At 37.1% G+C, this 25,198-nt stretch overlaps 1 protein-coding gene across 14 annotated transcripts in view; it reads right to left on the reverse strand.

Moving 5' to 3' along the window:
• EML1 (EMAP like 1) overlaps positions 1-25,198 on the reverse strand; it is a 121,401-nt gene that overhangs the window by 35,360 nt on the left and 60,843 nt on the right. For 5 of the 14 annotated variants that reach the window (XM_064423399.1, XM_064423398.1, XM_064423396.1 and 2 more), the window contains exons 2-5: positions 16,363-16,545; positions 11,004-11,136; positions 5,378-5,428; positions 1,952-2,086 (exon numbers count right to left, since the gene is read on the reverse strand). In XM_064423399.1, the coding sequence (XP_064279469.1) occupies positions 1,952-2,086; positions 5,378-5,428; positions 11,004-11,136; positions 16,363-16,545 (502 nt within the window). The remainder of the gene's footprint in view (positions 1-1,951; positions 2,087-5,377; positions 5,429-11,003; positions 11,137-16,362; positions 16,546-25,198) is intronic. The other 9 variants (XM_064423402.1, XM_064423401.1, XM_064423409.1 and 6 more) reach the window with 3 other exon arrangements.

The raw sequence follows: 25,198 nt of genomic DNA on the forward strand, positions 1-25,198 counted from the left end.
TCACCTCCCTCAACCTGCTGGCAATGCTCTTCCTATTGCATCTTAGGATTCCACTGGTCTTCCTGGCCACAAGGGCACACAGGGACACGACCCATCAACAGCTTGTTGTCCACCAGAACACCATCTCCTTTATCCATACATGCAGGTCTCTTGCCCACTTTTTCTGATTTCTTGCTCATCTGGATGCATGGTTCGTGAGCCTGGATGAAGTGATCTTTGAATATCAACCAACTCTCTTGGATCCGTCTTCCCTGCAGGTCCACTTCCCATGGCATTCTTCCAAGATTCCTGAGCAGGCTAAAGTTAACTCTTTTAAAGTCCATGGTCAAAACCTTACTTGCTACCCTTCTTCGTGCCCTCCTGGTACGGAACTCCAGCACATGGTCATGACAGCCAAAGCTGCTTCCAACTTTCACATCTCCAACAGGGCCTTCCCTGCTTGTTATCACAAGGTCAAGCAGCACACTATTCCTTGTGGGATCTTCCACCACTTCTGACAGGAATTTGTCATCAATGCTTTCCAGGAACCTCCTGGACTGTTTGTGCTTTGCTGGGTTGCTTCTCCAGCAGATGTCTGGGTAGTTAAAGTCTCCCACAAGAACCAGGGCCTGTGACTTTGAGGCTGCTTCAAGCTGCCTGTAAAAGACCCCTTGCACTTCCTCCTGTTCAGGCAGCTTGTAGCAAACAGCTACAAAGTGCCACCCTTACTAATCTGTCCTTTTATCCCAATCCATAACTTAGAATAAGTTCCATAGTTTGTACACTTGCTGTCTTGCTTCATAGCTGAAAACAGAGGCCTGAAACCAAGCCATTAATAATGTAATCACCCATATTTGGGGTGTAAAATAGTGCACAACCAGCTCAGTCACTCCTTACTCAAGCAAATGTGTTAAAGGGATAAAAAGGAAGGAACATTTTGTGCCACACCATTGACAATGATTTGTGTAATGGTATTGATGCCCAAATAGAGCAGGTAAATTAAGTTATTAGTTGAGCTTCATTAACAATGTGTTTTTTTGCTCACATAATCAGTGAGACAGTGAAAAAGTACTATCAACACCATTTCTAGCAAAGGAAACTGCAATAGAACAGGTCAAATGAAATAGCCAAAACTAAATTCTGACTAGGAAATACAGGAAAGAACTGCTTGACCTATACTGACAATAGTGATGAACCTCAATGAAACAGCTATTTGTTCAAGGCTATCCTAAGTCTGAAACCCTTGGACAAGATACCCTCTTTTCTCAGTGCTGTCAGCAATGCAGAGAAGCATGATCAAAGATACACAGAGATAGGCATCGCTTCATTCTGCTCCATTGAACAGCACTTGCATGTAAACCTCTCCGTTTATATTTAATCTGGCTGTCAGATCAAGGCATTCATAGTTCAGAGACTGGATGGACATCAATCTACATGTGGGATGTGGTGACCGAATGCTTCTCAGCAATTGTTTTGTTTTTTCTTCCACTTTCCTTCACTTCTTAAACTACCTTTATCTTGATTTATAAGTTTTCTCACTTTTGCTGTTCCTATTTTCTTCTCCTCATCCCACTGGAGGACAGGAAGTGAATGGCTGTGTGATACTCAGATGCCAGCTGGGGGTCAATGCACCACAACCAGAAACTCAAAGAAGTACTTGTCAGGAATATAAAAACCAAGGGAAACCACTAAGATATTAGAAAAGGCGTGTTTAATAATTATGAACTTTCCTGGGAAACTCTAAGTTCTCACATTGTTTATAGTTTGGAAATAAGGCAAATAAATTTAATCTAAATATGAAAACCTGTTTTATTTCAAATGTTTTAATATATACTTTGGTCCAAGAATTGGAGCTTTGTGAAAAAAAAAGCTTCCAATATTTTAAACAAGAAAAACTAAGTTCACTAAAGAAACTAATTTCATAATTAGAGCAGGAGGCAGAGAAAGGGGATAGATACTTAGTTGACATTACCTTTCACTGTTCTTTTTACCACTAGATGAACTGCTGGTGGAACCAGTGCGGTTGCGACTCCCTTTGGAATCTCCATAGCTTTCCCTCCGACCTCCTGGGGACACACGCTCAGCTGAACTGGTTCTCTTAATGGTGCTAATAAAACAAGGAGCAAGTTTCACAGTGGCACTTGTAAAAATATATATTCTACAATAAATACTTATGAGAAATGTATCAAGTAGAACACTGACCCTAAAAAAGTAACTACGATTTTTTTTAAAATCTTAACTTGATTTGTTAAAGAGCCTATGTAAGAGCTTTGCTGAGTGTCTGGTGCAACAGAGACAAAGATACTGCTTTTTCCTTAATCATAAAACAGAAGATGGGCTAAACCAATTTCATAGAGTAGTTGCAATCACTTTTCTGGGTCACATTTCAAATCTCTGACTACCACTCCATACTTCTGAACTTTTGGATTCTCTTATGAAGAAGTGAAAGCTTCAAAGAAAAAGCATATTGTCTGACATTTCCAGACAGACGACAGAGAATGCCAAAAGTACGTTAAAATTTGAACACAAGCAAGCTAACTTTGGGTCCTCATCCAATATCAATTACTCTGTGGTTCAAAGCTAGTTTTAACATACTCCAAAGTGCAATTAATGGCGAGCTAGCCTGCAACTTTTTATTCTTCACAAAAATGTATGCTTCCTAGTTACATGTACAAGTAGATTAGAATCCCTGCATGTCCTGACAGGAGGCTTCTCAAAGGCTTAAAGCTCACCCTACCCTCTCACTCTTCAACCATCCTTCCTGCCAAGATAGCTATCAAAGGAGCTACTGTATGGCTTTATGGCACCTCTTAGACATCCAGCTCTCCATGATGGAAAAATGGGAGCCAAAACACAAATAGTGCTACTTAGTAAATTATGAGAAGCTGATTCAGAACTTACACCTTATAGAGACAAATTATTGACCAAAGCACTTCTCCCTAAAGCAGTGCTTCCTAGCAAGAGAGGGAGCAGCTAAGGGTGAGGTCCCAAAGCAGGTAGTGCTTTACACGTTGCTGCAGGCCCTTGGCAGCACAGAGGCTTAGGCAGCAGCACCCAGACTGAGACAGGAATCACCCCCATGGCAGCAGTTGAACAATAGGACTCAGTATAAGGGTCTCATTTCCCCCCATTTCAGTCCACTACTTCCTGTACTGTTTTCTCCCCTGCAGAAAGCACTATGAAAATATCCTCTTTAAGTTATAAAATCCCCATACTAAATAACCACTTTCAACAGCTCTGTCACCCCAGAAACTAGGGACACCAATGATTGCTTTCCAGCTCGCATCTCTCCACCCAAATCCCAACCACAACTTCCATCCCACTGTGAAAATTTCAGTACTTGCTCCTTTAAGGCCAGTCTCTTCCTAGTCACACCTTTTATCATCCCCAGCCACCTCCTCCCCTTAGCCTCCATAGACCCCCAGAGATGCTCTGCGTACCAGAATACTCATCTCATTCTTGAGGACTATGCCAAACCTCCCCAGGAGTCCCTAAGAGCTATCCCTACCCTGTCATCTCGGTCAGCTCCTCTGGCCCTGTCCCACTTCATGTATGGTGTAAGTTGTTCTCCATAACTAGAGGAACCAAGATAGATTTTTCTGTCTGGTCAAAAAATGCTTAGCTTAGCAACTGTACACCACCTGCTTTAAAAAAACCCAAACTTATTTCTGTTCCCCCACACCTTTTTACCAGCAAGGAGGGGAATGTTTCAACACCTAAACTCAGACTCAGCTACAGAAACAATGGGAACACCTGAACCAGAGTCTTTCTGGAAAGAAATTGCCCTTCTGAAAAGAAGGCAGTGCCCATCCAGGGGTGGATCTGCATGTTAAGGTGCATCTCGGGCAGCTTGACAAAAAAACCTTCTGGTACATGCGATGGTAGGACAGATGTTCAGTGCTGCATTCTTGTAATAAAAACAAGCTTCAAATGATTAAGCTGAAATTAAAAAAATAGTGTTTCTGTGGAGAAAGCAATGTAAGAGAGCAAGCAGAATGCAAAATTACACAAAGACAGAACAAAATACATTTATAGCAGAAGAGAAAAGGCAGCAACAAGAATTTAGTTCTGTCTTAATTTCAGAAGTGTACTTCCTACACTAGACTAACATTATCCAAGTCATCTCAATGTCAATTGCATGAAAAACCTTCTCTAGTAAATGAAATAATTTACTGTTAATATTTAACTGTTCTCCCTATGTCTCATAACATCATCCAATTTAATATTACTCCAGTTAAAAAATAAAACTTTGATACTGAAAATGTTTATTCCAAATTAAATAGCTTCATTAGCATGTGCCTTGCACTAGTATATACATTAATTACAGAAACATCCTGTGTGATTTGTCAGGATCAAATCTTTATTTTGACATTCTTTCCAGGTTAGGAAAATTTAAGTGTAGGCTTATGTTGACGCATATTTTCTTCTTTAAGGATAAGAGGCGTCAACATCAGCCTACACCAAGATTAAATTAAGGACATTATCAGAGTATACGAATCTTTACAAAAAATTAAGTTACAGAAACAATTTGGAACTAATTTTAATGTTTCTTGGGGTTTTATTTTTATAGCTGTCAACATTCAAAAGATGAAATAGAGGATAAGAAATGAAAGGGTGTGACTAAAATTTAGAAGTTTAATTCAATCTTCTTTCTGAATAATGAAGTCTTATATCAGTATAAAAACTACTTTAATCACAGGTGTAAAATTCTTTTAAACTGTAATGATTTATGTCCATCACTGCTTAAGCTAATTAGTAATGCTATCTTCTGACAAATTTTATTTTAAACTTTCAACAACAACAAAAACTCAGTGAGAACTATTAGTTGGTGGTTGGAAACAAGGATTATAACTCCACTATATTAACTCAGTTTTGGCATTATATACATTTTGTTAGGTAGACTGTTAAACTCCAGTGATTATATCTACAGCTATAGTAGAGATACACTGTCACCTGAGCAGGAATTTAGAAAGACAGAAAATACTCATTTAACTTACAGGTTTGTAAGAGTAAAACCGGATCCCAGAATTTGACTTCGACATTAGTAATATGAAAGGAGAGCATTTGCAATTATTTAAGAAGATAACATTTAGTTGCACGATTTTTAACTTGTTTGAGACAGCAATATGGTCTAATACTCCCATAATAAAAATTATGTTAGTATGAAATAATGCAGATGCCATCACTGACATTATTATTATCTAAGTTGTGTGATGCATTTATCAATGATAAGAGAGTTTTAGACATGTACTTCTGGAAATGTTAAAAATGGCAATAATAATTACAGTTCTACCATGTTAATGCTTTTACTAAAACAGCCAGTTTCTATGTGTTGAACTGAAATGGAAAGGAAAAACAACTGAACTTCAACACTACAAAGCTATTAAGGATCCCTCACCTTAGAGCAGGCTTTTTCAGTTTGCATGCATTGAGAAGATTCACAGACCTGCTTAATCCAGATTGAGAGGTGCATAAACAAAGCAGAATAAAAAGTGAATGCAACAATAAAACATGGAAACAAGACATTTACAAGACTTACATTAAAAGACAAAATTGCATGCTTTCAAGATATGAAGTCACGTGCAAGAATAAACAACAAAGTGCTTATTGACTCAGTTAGATGTTTGATCATTTCAAACCATACATTTAAGAACACCAATGTATCTTTGAATGACAAAATCTCAGCAGTGCCCCGATAGACTGACCATTTGTAAAGAGACTCTAAAATAAAATAAAATAAAATAAAATAAAAGAGGCTATCTGAAGAAACACGACAGATGACGCAGCTAAAAGACAAAGACTATTAAAAAAGCAACAACAAAGACAAGAAAATAAATCCTCATATATACATACATATACCATTGCATAGCATGAATGTTTCAGGCAGTTGCATTACTGAATTGTGGTGAACAAATCTGGCCAAAATTAAAAAGATATATACCTTATTACTAAAATTACTTGGAAAAATATAAAAGCTTTTTAATAAAATAAATTAAAAACCAGTGCACCATGCTCTTAAGACAGAAACTGATGGCATTAATATTTTGCCTAGCACTCATTCTGACCCTCATTTAAATCAACTAGAATGAACTCAGGAATAACATATGACTTTAATTTCATTATGCCTCTGAGCAAAATGCACTAATAACTTTAATTGTTAGAGATATTGTGAAAGTGGCATAATAGTTTTGCCACCCGAAGTTCAGTGGAGAGGGATTTCTTTTTTAATTTATATTCTAAATATTTTAAACCATTTTCTTTGAGAGATGAGTGTTACACAGAGCATCTAATTGAAGGTTTGATTCAGAGTTTGTGTGTGCCAGTTACAAACCCTCGTTGCCCCCCAACATTAATTCCAGGCGACTGAACAATTTCCTAGGGGCCATGTGTTTAGAGTTTAGAAGAACAGGAATTTATCATATTAAAGTATTTTATTCTCCCTGCAAACAAAGCTCTTTATGTTTTCTTTGTTCCTGCTTCTTCCTTTTGATCTCCATTGTCAGAGTTTTGCACCATTGTAATACTCTGCAATCTGCTGGGGGAGAAAGAATGACTGATTGTCTCCTTTTGAAAGGCAAAGTATGTGCAAGCCTGCAGCCTGCACCAGCATCCCTACTGGGAAAGGTACTGTCTGCATTCTCCTCCCATACTTTTTTTCCCCCCCTTTTCCCCCTCAACTCTTGGAAACAAAGCTATCCTAAATGAGTCACAAAACCTTAGATTTTAATAGGGAACACAAAACATCACTACTACGCACTGGCCATATTCCAAAGACAGATTTAGTGTTAAGCAGCAAACTTTAACATTAAATGCTAAAGAAAGAGTGCAGGGGGAAGGGAAAGTTCTGGCCATGATACACTAAACTTATCTTATTTGGAATGAAAATTTCAAATAATTATTCTAAGCACAAAGTTTAGAAAAAAAACTATGGCAGCATTCAAAAAGTTGGTACTCAAAATAGCTCATACACTTCTAAATCACGGAATTAGGAAATATATTAAAATTCAAATCAAATCCTCTGATGAAAGCTTTCTTGTTAAGATGACACGGAAACACTTCTCAAGGCCAGGCAATTCTTGATTGTCCATCTGTATCAGGTGATTGTTCAGTCCATCTCAGAATCACTCCAGCTCTCTGCTAGCTGGCTGGCACCCAGAGCTGTGTTCACATGGTTCCCAGAGCTTGAGGGCAGCAGCTCCTCTTGGTGCTTGACCACAATTTTTGGTCCCAGTACCACCATCATCACCAGGCTGTCTTGCACTGTATTACCACCATATACTTTTATAATCCCGTTGATCCATGTTTTGGATTTGTGCTTTTGCTCTATTCAAGTTATTTCAGACCTTCCTTAACCTGGACAATTGGGTATTGACTGCAAGATCTGAATGCTGAAGCAGGGTTTGATGCCCTCAATTCTAATTGAAGTCAGAGTCAGTTGAGGTTACTTAATGCTTTGCAAGATCTGGATCTAATTATCACATTAGGTCCTATAAGAACCTCCTGATATCCAGAGATACATGTTTTATACAAGGAAAAGCAATATGCATAGAGGTTAAATGATTTGCATAAGGTCACTGAGAGAATATATGGCAGAATTCAAATAAAAGCCTGCTAGTTCCACCCTTTCAGCCTCAAGCATTTTTTATTACCTCCAATTTTATATTCCTGACAGAAGAAGTCATTTCCATTTCAAATATTAAATGGGAAATCAGAAAATGCAGTGAACTCTGAACCACATCTCCTTGGTAATCCAGCAAGGCAGATAAGCCATATACCAACCTGTGGGTTCAAATGAGTTAACCAACACATTTAATACAGCTATTGTATGAAATGAGATTGTGTCTGCAGACATACCAGTAAATACTTCTATCTCTAAGCAGGAGAATGTATGGATGTACACTTAGTCCCCATGCAGACTATTTGCATATATTTACATAAATAATGCACAACAAACTGTTTCAAGGGACAGACTGATGTCATTTCAATTGGACATCATACAGTCCTAACCTAAACAGTGCTAAGTATAGGAGAGGAATCAGAGAGCATTTGATTGTAAGCCCTCTTTTCATAAGGCAGTAAAAGATTTGGGAAGGACTCAATTCACCTGCACTTTCTCTTGGACATATGGTCACAGGTAATAAAAATATGGAAGATGCTATTTTTTACTATTTATTTACTAGCAGATATTTGTCAGCCTCAACAGCAGATCAAAAGTTTAGAAGGTGACCCAGCAAAAAATTTTTTTTCCTTTTCTACTGTTGTTTTTAACTTTCATTTTTCAAACTCCACCTTTTCAATTGTGCGCCTGTGCTGTATGGAAAAACCATTAAAAGCATTCATGTAAAAATTAAGTTCAAAAACATTTATAAAGACTTAATACCATTTACAGATGCTATGTCACATGACCATATTTTGGACTAGAGAATACCTACACTACAAATTAGCCACAGTTCTGGAAGCAGTTCATAAGAAAAGAGCATGCCTTAGCAGAAATCAGAACTAAAAAAATATCTTGAAATTTCCCACCATCTGCAAACTCCGCAACACTGAGAGAAGCTTCCAACACAAATAAACAAGTCCTACCCCTTGAAAAAGGAAGCTATTTGATTTTGCTGATGTATTTCCATTACTGTTTTATGCATAAACACATGCATTTCCTGAAGGTAAAAGGGTCCAGTATAAAAACAAAGTATGATTGAATTCAACTTAAGGATACATAATGAATTATTCTACTTGACTGTATACAAGAAAGATATTTGGAGCACTTACTGTATCATCTTCGAATACTGAATATGGGGAACACCATTTACTACAAAATCCTGAAATCTGACCAGTTATTTCAAGGTTCTCTATTAAATGATTACAGACTAATTTACCAAAAAAATGTTTTGTACAGTAATTAACCAATGAGGTTCTTACCACTCCACTTTATTCCTCTTGAAGTACATTTATAGGCAAGGCACAGAAATATGCTTTAATATGGTTCAATAAAGGAAACAATAAAGAACATTTTCACATTAAAGACATCAATACAGAATTTTAGAGCATTTGAAGGGAGCAATAATTGTAGAGCACCTGAATTTACAACTGCTTTTTTCAGGACAGGAAACAATCCACCCTCCTAAGCACTCTTAATAAGTGCTCACCTATTTCAGCAAAACTGTCCATATATTTTTTTCTTTTTCAAAACTGAATACACATTTTCATGCTGCATATTTAAAGCATCTTCAGCCTAATGTCTTCAGTAATGTGAAGGGACAAAGCATAATAAAAGGACACTAACTACTTGACCTGTGAAAGAATTTCTCACACAGGAATCGAGACAGTCTAAAAATAGTCCCTAATGATGCTCTCTAAGGACTTTCCCACTGGCATTCTGGGTATCCAGGCTGCACGTGGGTCAGGTGGAAGGGATACAGGCTGCCACTTATCTACAGGGATCCTAATCCAGGATAATGCCTACAGGCTGCAGGCAATACCAGATGAAACACAAAGGCCTCCAAGAATAGAGAGAGCATGAGTATGACCCTGAGCTGCACTTCATCCACCCTGCTCTGGGGCAGAAAGTCCTATGCTGAACCCTAGGGACAGAGCACAGAGACTCAGGAACCATACCCTCTGTACATAGGTGAAGTCTTCCAATTCTTGTATGTTTTATAACTACTAGTTGAAACTTAATTAGGAAGAATGAAATTATTATAATTATTAAGAAAAAATAATTTGTGAAGTACAAACATGGTTTAAAATTCAGCATGTACTAAATAGTACTCCTTTTTAAGCACTAATACATCTTTTCTAAAAGGAAAGTTCTTTCACCCATTTTCAAACTTCTACAAATCAAATAATGGAACAGTTTGGACAGTGTTTGATTTCCTTCTCTTCTTTTAAGGGCTGATTCAGACCAGCCTGCCAAAGCCTACAGCTGCAGCATGCTCCAGCTCATAAGAGCTCACAGGAGTTCATTTTTGTAACATAAACAAATATGCTATTTTCCAATTTTGATTGTGTACAATGTAACTTCTCTCTACTCTATAATAATAGAACCTGGAGTTTCTTGAAAGCCAGTCCTCTTCAAAACAGTAACAAAAACTGGCATATCCTTAGCCACCATCTCCTCTTTGAGGTCAAGTTCTTTTTGAGAGACCTCAGATCTTAGCAGGTTAATGCTCACATCCCTACAACTTGCTCTCCCTCAGAGCTGACAGCATCATCAGTAGAAAAAGATGAGGAGACACACAAAAGAAATGTACAAAAAAAATCCCTCAACCTAACCCCCAAACCCCACACTATTATCTTGTAAACATATACAACACAGCAGATTAGCACCACAAAAACTGCCACATGTATCTTGAACTTGCTTTGCCCAATCCATTCCATTCCTTATGACCCAGATGTATAAAACATTTAGTATATTTAAAAACAGCTACACACAAAGCAAATTGGGACAGAGCAGTAATTTTTAAAAGGGCTTAATACATGCTAATGATAAGATATCTAAAGATGGATGTTTTCATTTGCATAAATATGTGCTAGGCATAGAATTTTCCTCCTCCCTGAGATGCTGCTAACCCTGTGCATGCAGTTTATATGATAATTTTGTTAGTCAGAGAAAACCACCAAAGATAACATACTGATTTGCAATGATAACACTGTTTCTCTGCAGACTACATGTATTCTACTAGCTACTCAAAGAATTCTTGCACCACTTTTCACATCATGTTGGGCAACAGCACAGTAGAAATGCTTTATTCTCTCTATGCTAAATTCTTAAAAGCAAGAAATGTACACAAACCAGTAAGACCAAGCATTGTACATTCTTTCAATATTCATGGTAATAACCTTAACTGTAATTAGAATGAATAAATTTAAAGCCTCTTAGAATGAAATCCATCTCCTTTTCTTTCCGAACTAAATATTTAGATTGCTGCTTTGCAAGTAAGAAAAACTACATATTTAGAAGGTTAAAACAGGAGCTAGACCATGTTTTCCATTCCATGGTTATAAGGTTTCTCAGAGATGCCTACCTTTTTGCTGCTGGTGATACAGTCTCCTTTCTGGTTCCTGACGGAGAAGGTAAAGAGCCACTTGGTTTCTTTGGTAATACAGTTCCATTGTTAACTGTAGTCCTTAAAGGCAGGGTTTGTACCAGTGGTCTTGCTGTAAAACAAATATAAGATGAAATCACTGCCTTCATTTACTTTTCTGTGTTTTTTTCTTCAGCAAACAACACTAGAATATTTTAAATTTTCCAAGTAGTGTGCCATTTTTGTGTCACTATGGCCAAATTGAGCATAGATGAGGGTTTTAATATTGATGATATTAAAAAAATTATTATTATTCATAACAATAATAGTCCTATCAAGTAAAAACTCTGTCCTAGATTAAGGATCTTAGTGGTAAGCACAGAAGTAGTTGTACTCAAAACCAATCCTGCTCTGTCAAAAGAGCATCAGACTCTTGCCCACCTGGATAGCATCCAGAGGAGTGCTAGAAATGAAGGCAAGTTGTCATCCCAGAAATTCCTGCTCTTCATCCCTCAGTCTTCTTGGAGGTTTTCCACAAGCAAATTATCTATTAAGAAATTTCTACTCTCCCCCAGAAGGTCTTTTTTCAAGGAATGTGGGCTTATGTTTGACAGAAAGGATTTGTACCCTTTATTCAGAAAAAGCTATTGAAATCAGCAGAAGAGTGAAGGTAATAAGCTGGCATTATCTACCTACATCCTTCTGATCAAATGTTGGCTCAAAAAAAGGATGTGGTGTCACAGCTGTAATTAACATTAGAATAACAGAAAAGTCCAATTCAAATAGTTAGAAGTTAGTTGCAAAAACTGCAAGCAATGAGTATCAACATGAATACTACTGTGGATCATAGCCTTGAAACAGAGACACAAACATGACTAGTGCTCTCTCCACATCAGAAAAAAAAAGCTTGAATCACTTGAAATTTGACAGGACTTTGTATTACAAGCCATTATAACGATGCTAAAAGCCTCTGGGTTCAGAGAAACACCACTTGAGAGAAGGCAGGAGTAGTAATTCACTTTAGGAACATAAAATTTCATTGAACTTGGAGAGGATGGCAGGGAGGATACCTATGAAATGTTCTTCAAAAAAGACTGCCAAGGATAAAAGAAATAAAAGGCTAAACTGAAACAGTACCAATTGTATAAAATTACAGGTCATATTGTAACAACATCTTATTGTAGCACTGACAGCAAGCATTTATTGACTTGTTCACCCTAAGTTTTCACATACTGAACAAAAAGACAGATGCGAAAATCTGTGCCTTGAGAAGATTGTCAGTACATATGGCCTACTAGAGAATGCAGCTTGCAAGACAAACTTTGTCTTGAAACTTTGTTAGAATACACTTACTTGTTATGTATTTGTCATTTATTTGTTCAGAGGAGAGAAATTTAGAAAGGGAAATACTGAAGGAACGAGGCTTATTTGGCTTAGAAGAGTGAAGGATGACAGGAAAGAACATCAACAAAGGAGATAAAAAGAAAATTTTCTCTATCCCCACTGAGGGTGTCTTCCAGCTCTGCCTTCCATGATCTGTTTTAACTGACTAATGCTGTCTTTAGAGCTTACACAAAACGTCTTAAGTTTACTTGGCTTCCCAAGTAAACTCTATTTTTCTATTAATGAATTCAGATAGAATTCTATTTGCTTCTCCTTTATTAATATTTTTGTATATTAAATTATTTTCACAGTTTTGTGCTGGAAGCTCTGCTGCTTGTTTCCTAATTGCTGCCCTGCTGCAGTTAATCCATATGTATAAAAGTGATTATGTTGCAATTGTACAGAATCACAGGTAGCTGCAGTTGAGAAGTTATGGACCTGTCTTCCTGCAAGCTTTCTGTAGCTCACAAAACTTTAAAGAAATTTGAGAAGACAAATTAGAACAGCAATTGAAGTTAAAAAAATAAATTATTAAAATATTTTCCTTAATTGTAGTTATTTTAAAAGAATGCCTCCAAAAGAGTAGCTGGAGTGAACTAGCTGGAGTCTATTTACTCTTCCAACCTTACAAAATTGAAACTAGCAACAGCCAGGAATAAAGCCTACAACCTTTAACAGAAGTTTTGCTTCAGATCCACCACCAATCCACAACCCACACTTCTGGAAATAGAGATTTAAATGGTCAGCTAGTGTAGAAAGCAACACCACAAAACTCTTGCACAATATAGAGAAAAACTGTGCATTATTCAATAAATCCACTGTTTACTCAGGAGCTATTTGGTTTTACTTACAACAGCTAGTTCACACCAGTGGTAACTGGCATCACAGTCACAAAATCCCAAACATGTCATTGCTGTTAGAAGTCAGTAACACACTATTACTGCTTTGTCAGTAATGTTTATTTTGGAAGTTCTGGTGCTTCAAGGTCTTACCTGTGGTAGCAGGACTGACAAGTTTATCAGCCTCAGCAGCAGCTTTTTTAATCATACTCTGATCTATGGATTAATAGGGCTGTTAAGTTTACAAACAAACCAATAATTGCAAAAGGAAAGAACAACAAACACAAGTAAAACAAAGGCAGGAAGCCATACTGAAACTCCACCAAGTAGTAGAAATAAATAAGGAAAGGGGAAAAAAAACCCAAACAACTAAACAAAAACTAAACAACAACTAAACCATTAGGGAAGGAGCTCTACAAATGGACAAGATAAGCCGCTCCCTTTCCATGATGTATGCTGCTTTTAAGCTGCTTAGCTCAAGAACACAAAGACTGAAAACAAGCTCAAGATTTTTCCATTATAGATTTGAAAGTCTGAAACTTGAAATCTTTGAATTAATTTTAAATCTGAAGTACTCAGAAAAAAATGAAGGCATTTATCCCATGAAGATTCTTGTTCCAGACTTTATACAGTACTGCGGGGACCCTGTTTTTCAAAAGGCACAGGCCTCCCCCAACACACACACACACTTAATCCTGATCCTCATCTATAGATCAAATGATAACAGCAGCATACACTGTCCTTCAAGCCCCAGTTTGCATGGGCACAATGTCTGTGTCATTCTGTGGGATCAAATTCCACTTTTTAAAATTTCAATTGTGGAATTAGTCATTAAACAATGCAGGGAGAATAAACACAAGTTCAGTCCATGCAGCCCAAGGGGTATAAGCAGCTCCTCCCATGTTGAACAAAGCCCCTCTCCTAAGAGTATCCATCAGAAGCTTTCATAATGCTACTCCAAACTAAAATTAGTCTTATGCTAAGTAATTGCACACAATTTTTTATAAAGTAGTTGTGCCTACAAAGGAATAATAGATAATTATGTGAAATACGTCATATTTGACAAAACAGCTGAAAAAAAACCCCAAGTGATCTGATTACTTCAGATTCTATGTCATGTTTATAATTCATGTTTAATAAGGTTGATCATACACTAAATGATACAGCTGATGTACAGCAAAGTGAAAATTCTTTACATAAATAGTCACAGTACTGATCTTCTCCAGAAATTAGGTAGGTTTTGTTGGCAGGACTCATTCTGGTAATTTGCAATGGAAGAGCAACTGACATTTGTAGTCCTCTGTTTGCATTATTACAGTAAAAGCTCTAACACTGTAATTTCATACACACACTAAGAACCAGGCATGCAATACATACATTAAAAAAACCTCAAAACCACACACGCACAAATCCAACAAACAAGCAAGCAAACAAACCCCTACAAAACCAGCCATAAAAGACAGGGGGATAGGCTTACAGCAGCTTTTCTTCAATGTACATTGAACTACGGCTCTAATGGTCTGCCATGACCAAGAAAACTTCTCCTGATTTAGAGTTCAACTCTGCTCATAGAATCCAGGAAAATCTGGTTTATATTTTGCTAAGCAAAGCCAGCAGACATGAAGAACAGATTTGGTTACAACTCAGTAATAATTACTAAACTTTATTTCCTCCATGCATTAGATAATATCTATTTTACAGGCAACATGAAGCCTCTTAATCCCTTGTTAAACCAGATTTGATGGAACATTTTATCACAGTGGAGGCTATCTTTAGTAACATTTAACTTATCTGATATTTTAATTTTTTTCTCAATAAAACAAAGACAAAATAAGGAGATTACAACAGAAAGGGAAGAGAACATGAAGACAAGATTTCAGATATTTAGTGCCTATTCCATCTGACAGCTAGCATGAGACACAAATAACTCATTATTTGGCTCTGTAATTCTGTCCCTTTCAGCTTTACTCATCTCCTGACACAAAACTTTGTAATAAACATGACATCTCAGTTCAGCAAATTAAGTAGCTCCTACCAAGTCTGTTAAATCAGTGACTAGAACTAAATATTTGTTGTAGGGTTACAAATATACAACCAAAATTAAAGGAAGTCCTAACTTTAAACAGAGAATATTATAAATCCATAAATACATAACATAATTATCATGCAAAGTAAGGTTTTAATTAATATTAATACATATCAGGAACACAAAAGAAACAACTTCTTAAGTTAGACAACAGAGAGCCTGTGAAGTCAGTACTTTCTTTCCACATCTAGGTTGCCACCAGTCTTGCTCCTGAGACCACCCTAAAATACCTTGTGTGTTTCTCTGAGCTGCACACAGGCAGCCTCCAAGGCCTCTGCAGCCTCACACACTACAATAAATCACATTGCTTGGGTTCTAATAAACCTTTACTCCTGTGAAGTGCTGGATGTTCAAGTCCAGCTTTTCTGAACTGTGCACAGAAAAACTCATTCCTGCAGAGCAGGAGAGCACACTGTGGCACATGGGCACAGCACAGAATTCTGCCAAGCAGTGACATCTGTCACACCTTGTACCTCACTGGCTCTGGCTCTGCTGCTCTGGAACACGGTCAGGTAACATCCACAGCTGTACCTTTCTTTTGTAGCTGAGCAGCTGTGTTGTACCATCTCCTTAGTCATGTCAACTCTGTGCTAGCTTAGAGCTCTGTCTTATGTCTGTACAATCCACAGACACTTGAGACATTTTAAATTAAATTTTAATCACAATTTATATAAGTTTAATTCATTTTTTAAGATAAAAACCCCCCAACCTATTAGGAGTTTCACCCACAGAAGACAACGCCTTCCCTAAAGAGTTTACAAAATACCTTGATCAGAAATAAGGAAGCGGTAGCAATGGTTAAATGTAGTTTATGGATTAAGCATTAAGAAAATGCAAATGCTTTGCTGGTTCATGTAATACTGTAGAAGGCTCACAGATTTAACCATCTGGATTTCTATGTGTTCTTTTTAACAGCCTGAATTTCAAATGTATTTTATTTACAGTTGGATTTGTTGAATTTGAATATTTCAAGATCTAATGAACAACCTATTTTAATACATATGAAACACTCATTGAACTGCACTATTTTACATCTGTCTGAAATGCAAACCTTTGGTAGGTCCTTTCTTGTTCTGCATGGCCTGCTGCTCCTCTGTAATATTCAAGCGTCGGACCACATCAGCAAGGGCAGATTTGAGCAGCTGGATGTCATCTTCCTGCATCTGGACACGCTGCTCCAGAGAGGCAATGCGGTCTGTGACCTCCATACTGCTTGCAGCAGAGGCACTGTCATCTACACAAAGCAGCAGAAAAAAAAATGCAATATCAATAACGGATAGCTATCCAGAAGTACCTTATGCAATTGGCTGCAGGTAAAAACAAGGCTGTTCTCAGAGTTGATGACTTCTTGAGGAAGAAAGTTTTTGAGTGAACAAAAGGAAGAGATGGAAATTAAAATAAATAAATAAAAGATATGTACTTAAGTAAGATGTTATTATGAGGTTGGCTTCAGGGCCAGCTGCTAATTGGGTTTCACTACCAATTATCTGCACATCAGAACTGCAGTGATCAATCATCACCCTTCACTGTTCTGCTCAACACAACATTCTGACACTGCTGGGCAGTCACAAAGAGCTACATTTTCTGATATGAGTACACACCCTTCCAGAGTTTTCTGTCTCACATAGCTCATAGAGATGCATTACAAATACATAAGTAACAGATAGGCTTAGACTTTTTCAAGCTACCATACACAGGCTGAAGAACAGATACTGACCCAATCTGCTAACCCCTAGTTTATACCAGCAGCTTTGACACCATTCCCTCTAACTGAAATAAAAACCCAAATAATTTCAAAATTACTCAGTAACTATACTCTAAGCCTGCAAATTATTAAAAGCGTCATTACTTTGATACAATTCACCCATTATTTGGAAGTAACCCATAGTAGCTTCAAGACTGCAAATCCATGATGAGGACTACACGTTCTTTCCACTCAAAACTAGCAATAAGAATATATTTCCTAAATACATTTCCCATCATATAGTAACACTGTCTCTTATTACAATATTCAGTTAAGAGAAATAAGAAGAAAGCAACACCAAAGACATCAAAGTCAGTATCAAATAGGGAAATAATATGCAGTTTTTAAAGAGAATTGCAAAGTTTTATTTAACTAGGCTTCAAAACCTAAAAAAAAAATTAGGTACTAACTTACTGGATGATCTTAAGTAACCTTATCAAGGATCATAGCTTTCAACTCATGGCTTAGGAAGTCATACTGCAGCAAAAATGGATATTTATGCTACTATCTGCAAGCATAATTGATTTCTCACTCACACCCAGTGCAAGTCTGCAGCTTGTATTTCTTCTGTTAAAGCTGAGCTCTTTTTGTGAAGAAGGTGGTATTTGTTTTCATTTCTTGTGTTCTTAATTCTCTGTTCCAAACCAGAGTTTTACCCTTCTTTTGTAAAAGGGCGCAATAAAAAAGTTAAATGGTTTCTGCATAATAATAACTCCTCTTGAATTTTAAAACAAAGTTAAGTGTTTAAAAAAAGGAAAACAATTTTTTCTGAGTACATGTAAAAGCATATCCAAAAATGCTAATGCATACAAACTTTTAATCATAAGCATCTAGGAAAAAAATGTGATTATTTTATTTTTAAAAAAATCTATTCATCTCCAAACCACTCCAATGCAATGGTTTTGAAATCTCTTCATCAGATCAATTTTGGCTTCCTCATCTCTCACACCCCCAATAGCTATCTGTGGTTATCAAAAGCAGAATTAGAAACAACTCAGAAACAATGTAACAATATTGTCAGTCCATAAATAGCTACAGACTATTATAGTTTAAAATGCTAGTTAATTCTGTTACAGGATTTTCAGATCATATTAAAAATATCAACATTAGGATATTATTAGGCTGAATATAGTAGTAATGTAAGTATCTGTTTCTGAATGAAGTAAATCAGAACTCAAGTTCCTGAAAAATGTTAAAAAACTTTCCCCATGAAAAGCTTTCCAAACTTTGGCCTAATCAGACTTCTACTCAACAAAGGACTCTGTCCTGTAGCTATTACAGGTAATTAGTCCCCAAACTCAGATTAGCAGCTATGCTGGCAGCAGTAAGAGCTGCCTGCAGAACTTAACCTTTCCTCTACAAACAAAAGCCCCACGCTGCTCTAATGACTTTACACTTTAACTCAGCTGGAAATAACAGGGATTAGCATACTGGACAATAGGCAACCAAATCAAAGGCTTGATTTAACCAATACAAGCCAAATTCAAACTTTAGCAATTCTGCCAAATTCAGTACCATCAGGAATAGTTTTCCTCTGAATTCAGTCAACAAAAAATAGCTGAATCCCAAAACCAGGGCAGTAAAGGAAACCCAGGGGAAAATCAGTTGGTGTTGAAATTATATACCCTTGCTACAAAAGAAAACATCCTCATTGAAGTATCCATTTCACTAACTTTTAAGTGTGCAGAAACAGTAATTTTGCCCAGACATTAATCATCAAGTGGTAAATCAGTGGCACTGGTTTATTCACAGTCCTGTAAGAAATCACTCCCACTAATAACTATTAAGATGTACAGTTGTGTCCCTTCTTCCCCCTTCCCCCATCTGTCACTGTGACTCTTCCCCTCACACCCTCACTGGCCAACAGGCCCCAGCAAACCCTTTCTTGGACACAACATCTGTATCTTCCACTATCATCTCCTTGTAGGGTCCTGGCAACATAACCCTCACCCTTGCTGTAACCTACAGCTTGTTTCATTTTTATGGTTCTTACTTCACTAGGTGCAGTTCCCTTCCAAGGATGCAGAAAAAAAATAAAATGTTAACAGCTTTCAGTAAGATTGCAGCTGGAGACAAGACTGCTTACAGTCCAGTACCATTTCACCTTACCTCCTTTTTGCATGCATGTACAAGTAAGCTAGAAAAGAGGCACAGAATACAACAAAACTACATTTTATGAAGAATGCAAAGTTCAATTATAAAATAAGCATAACCTGTTTGTTATGCAAGTTGAGGGTGGAATGTTCTTGCCATTGACATCACTACACCCCAGTATGTTGAGCAATAAAGTTGAATTTTCAACACAGCCAAATAAGTGAAATGGCACAGTATCAGAAGAGAAAAAAAACAATTAACACCATAAACTAACAATACAACAATGAAAATGTCACTGCAGATGTCACCTACTCTGTCCACACAAGCAAGAGTGGTATTGTTAGCCTAATTTGTGACCTGCCTCTGCAGTGTACCACCCATCCTCACAGCAAAGGACATTTGCAAGGAATATTTCAGCACACATTTGTAATGCAATTTGGAAAGGCAAATGAAGGAGACTGCAAAGCCAGACAAATTGCCTTCAAGTATTAGATCTCGTTATCAGTCACTACCACCCCTTGCCCATGGATGGGCAGAACAGACATCACACCACCTACATGGGGAGCACCAATAGCACAACAGAATTAATCATTACTTTTTTCATCCATGGGAAGAATAAGGACTTTACAGTGAAATTTATGCAACATGGTTTTAGAAACCTGAAGTGAGTCACTTTCTACAAAGTTCATTTATTTTCACTGATTTTAAGGCAAGTCTAAATCATTGTCTCAAACATGTAAAGCATAGAACGGTTTTGGTGGGAAGGGATCTTAAAGATTCCTGTCCACCTGCAATGGGCAGGGAGTTAATCTACATCTCATGAGATAAATGCCACCTACAATGTCCAAAATTAGAAAAAACAAGGAGGTATCAATTCAGACACCTCATTTTTCATTGTAATAGGCATTTGTGGTAAAACTTGGAAAAAAGAGTCATTTATTATTTTTGCTTTGCTGAGATTCCGGAAGTTTCAAAGGGAAGGCAGCAAAAAAGGGGAATGTACTACATACCTCTCTAAATTGTCCAACCAGCTAATCCATGATCTCATAGATTGGAAAGATTTCTCATGGCAAACTAAAAGACAATACTGAGTCAAATGATTAATCTGCTTCCAAAGTGTATTCCAGTTTTACAGCAATTTTTTACTTGAGCTTAGCCAAATGTGAAGAAACATCTGAAGCAAAGCCAACAACAGGACATGTATGCTGTTTACAAGAGTGATTTCAATACTATTTCTTGTATGTAGGCTAAAGCTAAATTACATACTTACACCATTAGTTAGAAGGAAGCCTGTTAGATACATACTATTTTCTATAGATTTCTTCTACAGAAAAACCTAAACCTTCTAAAAAACCTAAATCTTACCTGTATATTAACATGTATGAAATAATTAAAGTAGGACTTGGCATTCTGCCCCACAGAAGAACTACTTTATTAAATATATTCCACATTTGCATTATGCAGACATTATTTTTGAGGCTATCTTGTCCAGCTCAGATCACAGCAGTAGACCATGCAATGGAAATATTACGTACTGATTCTCAAAAGACTGGCAAAAAAATTTGAGTTTATTTAATCTACATGGCATATTTGGAGCACCAATTAACAGGATAAAACATGAAGTACTTCCAAAACTGATTGCAACTGTGGTTGCTAGACACTTTTTTAATAATACATTTTAAAAGTGGCATCTCAAAGTCTTTGCAGAGTTGTCCTTGTGTTTAGACACTCTGCAGGACATCAGGAAAGAAAATGCAAGCCTTCTAAGGACAGCAAATGCCAGCAGTGGTCATTGGCAAAAACTAAAGATAACCCACATGACGGCAAACATGGCAAGGGGTGGCAGTGGAAAGGCAGCATCACCCGCACACAGAGCAGCTCTTCTTCTAGCATAAAGACACAGATTGTGCCAACAAGCCTGAATTGAGCTCAGCTAGCAGGAATACTTTCTGTCACTGAGAGATTTCATTAAGCGTATCACGTTCTGTACTTGTGCTGAAATCAGTTGGTACAAGTATCTACATTCCTTGGAAACAGCTATGAACTTCAGGGCCACTACCACAGTCTCATGAAACTGTACATGGACAGAAAGGAATTCTCCACCCTCAGCATGCAGCTAACTCTATGGCAGAACACATCAACTGCTAAGAAAGACATTGCATCAAAGGAGAGAGAAAGCTAAAACAGTAGTTATGAAAAAAGAAGCAAACAAACAAACAAACAAACAAAAAGCACAATCTTGCAGGCTGCACAAATCCAGCCTGAATTTGACCCAGTATTTTAGCAATCAATTAAGAACACTGAAGATCCTACACTTCCAGAAACGTCCTTCCACCCATAAAGGCCTATGGCTTTTGCACTCCACTAACTGCAAAGCTGTCAGATGTGGCACATGTCACTCGGCACACGTTTGGCAAGGTCCCCTTCTCCTGCCCACATCATCACTGAGATCTCATGCAAGTAACTGAGATACATCAACTACTTCCTTCAAGCATCCTGGGAGTAACACTACCACTAACTTTCAAATGACCTCTCTGCTTCACCTCTCTTGATACCATATGTTTAGCTTGAAACTCTAAGAGAGCAGAAAAGCATCCCTCTGTGGCAGGCATCTCCTACGCCTTCCAAATCCTGCCCTCCCTATTTGGTTCATTTCATGCATCTTTGAGTCTGGGTCACAGAAGTCAGGCAGACAAGCTATTTGATAGAAACAGTTTTTCTGAGTTGACAGCAACAGAGAGAAAAGAAACCCAAAAACCTGGGAAGAGAGACAATCATCCAACTTCTCTCAGAATGAACACAAGCAATTCACTGTAGCACAGAAACAGGGGAATGCAGCCACAACACTGTTGCCAGGCTTTGAAGCAAGATTGGAAAGTACCAAGCATTCTTGTATCAGTTTCTGTGGCATAATGTCAGCGGTCATTCGCAGACCAGAGCCTCTGTGCAAGGCAACAATGGGAAAATAAAACAGCAGGTTTAGTTTCCTTTGACAACACCACGCCAAGCTCCTTTGTTTAAAAGATTCATGTCAACAGTATTTCACAGACTAAATATCTTTGCTCACTTTTCTAATGCAAAACACTGAAACACTGTACCATACCTGAAACACAGCAGCAGCCCTCAGGCTTGTCTCCTGGGGACAATGACAACACATATGGGCAACAGCTTATCATAAAGTCTGGTACATACTAGACTGGTCTGCCAGATTAGAGCTTTCCACTGTGAGAAGCAAGTGGATTTAAAGCCCAAAATAATGTTATCCTATTTAATCTTGTTACTTTGTGTGGTTAGGGGAAAAAAAACCAGGCAGAATCTTTTAACTACAGGTAAAATTGCAAACATTGTTGCTTTACATGAAGTTTTGGAAATCAAAACTGGTTGCCAGCTGAATGTCTAATCCTCTAACTGTGTTTTGCTATAAAGGTATCTATAATAGGATAAAAGTTCAAGCATAACATATACTTTTTGAGATGGAAAATTTTGATTATGAGGAACAAGAAATCATATCTAATATTTAAACCCAATAGCTACAGGAACAATGCCATGCCTATCTATAAGCTCATGTATGTATACACACATACCATTTTTGAACAGGTAGGACAACTTTTCAGTTCATTCTGTATTCTAATGCATGTTCTTAAGATAAGAGTGATTAGCAATGCAAGGAGATGCCCTAGTTGGGTACAATCAGGTACATCTCACATTAAGTAATCTGAACAGCCCAGATTAGTTTTTCCATGTCTTCACACGATATGCATGTGTAGGAGGAAATGGGATGTTCTTCTCTGTCCCACACATAATGCCCTACTCTGGATGTGCTGGGAGCCACAGTAGCAGTAAAGTAAAGCATCATCTTGTGAGAACTGATCACTTCTAAACCATTTTAATTAAAAAAATACAAATATTTTTTGTCAACTAAGATGGACTACAGATGGTTATTTTTGTGAACAGTATTTTCCCTCCTTTAATACAGCTAGCTATTGCAGCCCAATACTTATTAAATCTTATTACTGTATTTCCCAACACTCACAGAGGAATAACTTGTCCTTTTACAGTTTTAGCACTAGAAACTTAAAGACAGGGAATATAATTTCCTAAAATTAGAGGCAGAATTTGAAAGGATAAATCCATAATAGCAATCATCATTCAGAGCCTCACAGCTGGGAGCACTACATTCATTAACAAAATGGGAGAGAAGAAAATGATCTAACAGAACATTTTCAGAAAGCTCCTCGTGGCTAATTAGTTAGGAATCACTGCAGCAAAATTATAAGCATGTGTCCTTGACCTGCCTGTAGCTGTCAAGCTATAGCCAGCAGCTTACTATTTTTTCCCAAGCAGATGGTAAATGAGCTTCTACTTGGAAATCAACCAGTTAAAAATTATCTTCCCCAACAGCACTTAAGAAGAAGATGGAAGAAATTTTTGACACATCAATAAATTAGAGGAATTTTACTCAGAAGAGGTCTATCAACATAAATGCTTTAACAGTTCAGAGCTACTGTGCTGGCTCTGTTGAACACAGAAGTCAATAGAAAATGTTTTAGCCAGTTATGATTCCTGCACATGATCAGCCCATACCATTGAAAAAAACCCCAAACCCCAGCATTGCAAACAGAAACCAGGAGAGTAAGGATAATATTCCACAGCATAATATTAATGCAAGGATAGTAGTTTGAAAAGGAAGTGACTCCATGGCACCTGACTGGAGTTAAGAAACTGAAGATGCAGCCTAACAAGAACTTGCTAATGAAGGAACCAGTAGGGTAATTAAGGTATCAGGGCAGAATAGCTGGGCTGTTTTACCATCTTATATTCTCAGTGATGTGCTGAGAGAGTACCTGTATCACACCCCTAAAACAAGAGAAGAAAACTAGATGTGGAACATGGGAGAACATCTCCAATGACTCTCCATCTCCATGTCACAGCTACGGCTCAATGTCCAAGTCATCCAACAACAGCTAGGAAGGAATGAATGCAAATTCATCACATGATGTAAGGCAAAAAAACTTCAGCTTTTGTTCAGCACTACTAGACAAAAAGAACCAATTCAGAAGGGATTTGCTTCTCCTAAATATACTTTAAACCACATGCAAATAGACACCACACATCAGTTCACAAAAAACGTTCTCCTTGAAACTTTGTACTGTTTAATTCAATACCTTTTCACTGCTGTAAAAAACTGGATGTTTCCATTTGATTCTTCAGCTATGCCATAGTATAAAAGCAGAAGTATTTACTTTACCTTGCAGTCAGGAGAGATTGAAAAGGCAAGAAAACTGATTTAAAACACCTTTTAAAAGTTACTGATGTTAGCCCTTGGGAACGCATTACAAGCCAATTTTTTTTTTCTTTTTTGTTGTGTATTTAAGTCATTTTACAAAAGAAAAGTTGATTCACTCTCAAGAAACCTTAAGGCATATCAGCCAGTAGCTGATCTGCAGTTAAATGCAGCCTTTATGTTACATTAGAGACAGGACCATTTAAACACTTAAGAAACTACTTAGGTCAGCATACATTTTGTCATTTTCCTAATTTCCATATTCAATATTAAAATGACAACTGATCCTCAAATTTACTTGACTACTAGCTTTTTACCTATATTTTTTAATAATCTACAGTTTAATGAAAATTATAATCTTATATATATGGTTTTTTAAAAAACAAATTGAAAACACTATTAAACTTTGAAAATATATAAGCAATTAAACACTTTTCCGTTTAAGAAATTACAAATTTACTAAACTGAGACTGCATCAATAGCAAGTAATCCATAGTTATATATTTGAAATAGTTTATGTTTTGTCTTATTTCCTAAGTGCATCCTTTGAGAAATAAGAATTGGAAAATCTCAGCCTCCAATCAATAGCATTTATTTGTAAAATAAATACCACTCCCATTCTACATTTACATTTCTTAAAGGCTAATCAGCTTTATTAATTGTTTTCTGTAGAGTCAAACTAAGGGACACAATACAAAGAGAATAAAACATTTCTCCTGCACCTGCAGAAGGGGCCATTGATGTCTAAAGCAGATTTATCACTTT

The sequence above is a fragment of the Passer domesticus genome, chromosome 6, assembly GCF_036417665.1.
Source record: "Passer domesticus isolate bPasDom1 chromosome 6, bPasDom1.hap1, whole genome shotgun sequence".
Taxonomy (NCBI): Eukaryota; Metazoa; Chordata; class Aves; order Passeriformes; family Passeridae; genus Passer; species Passer domesticus.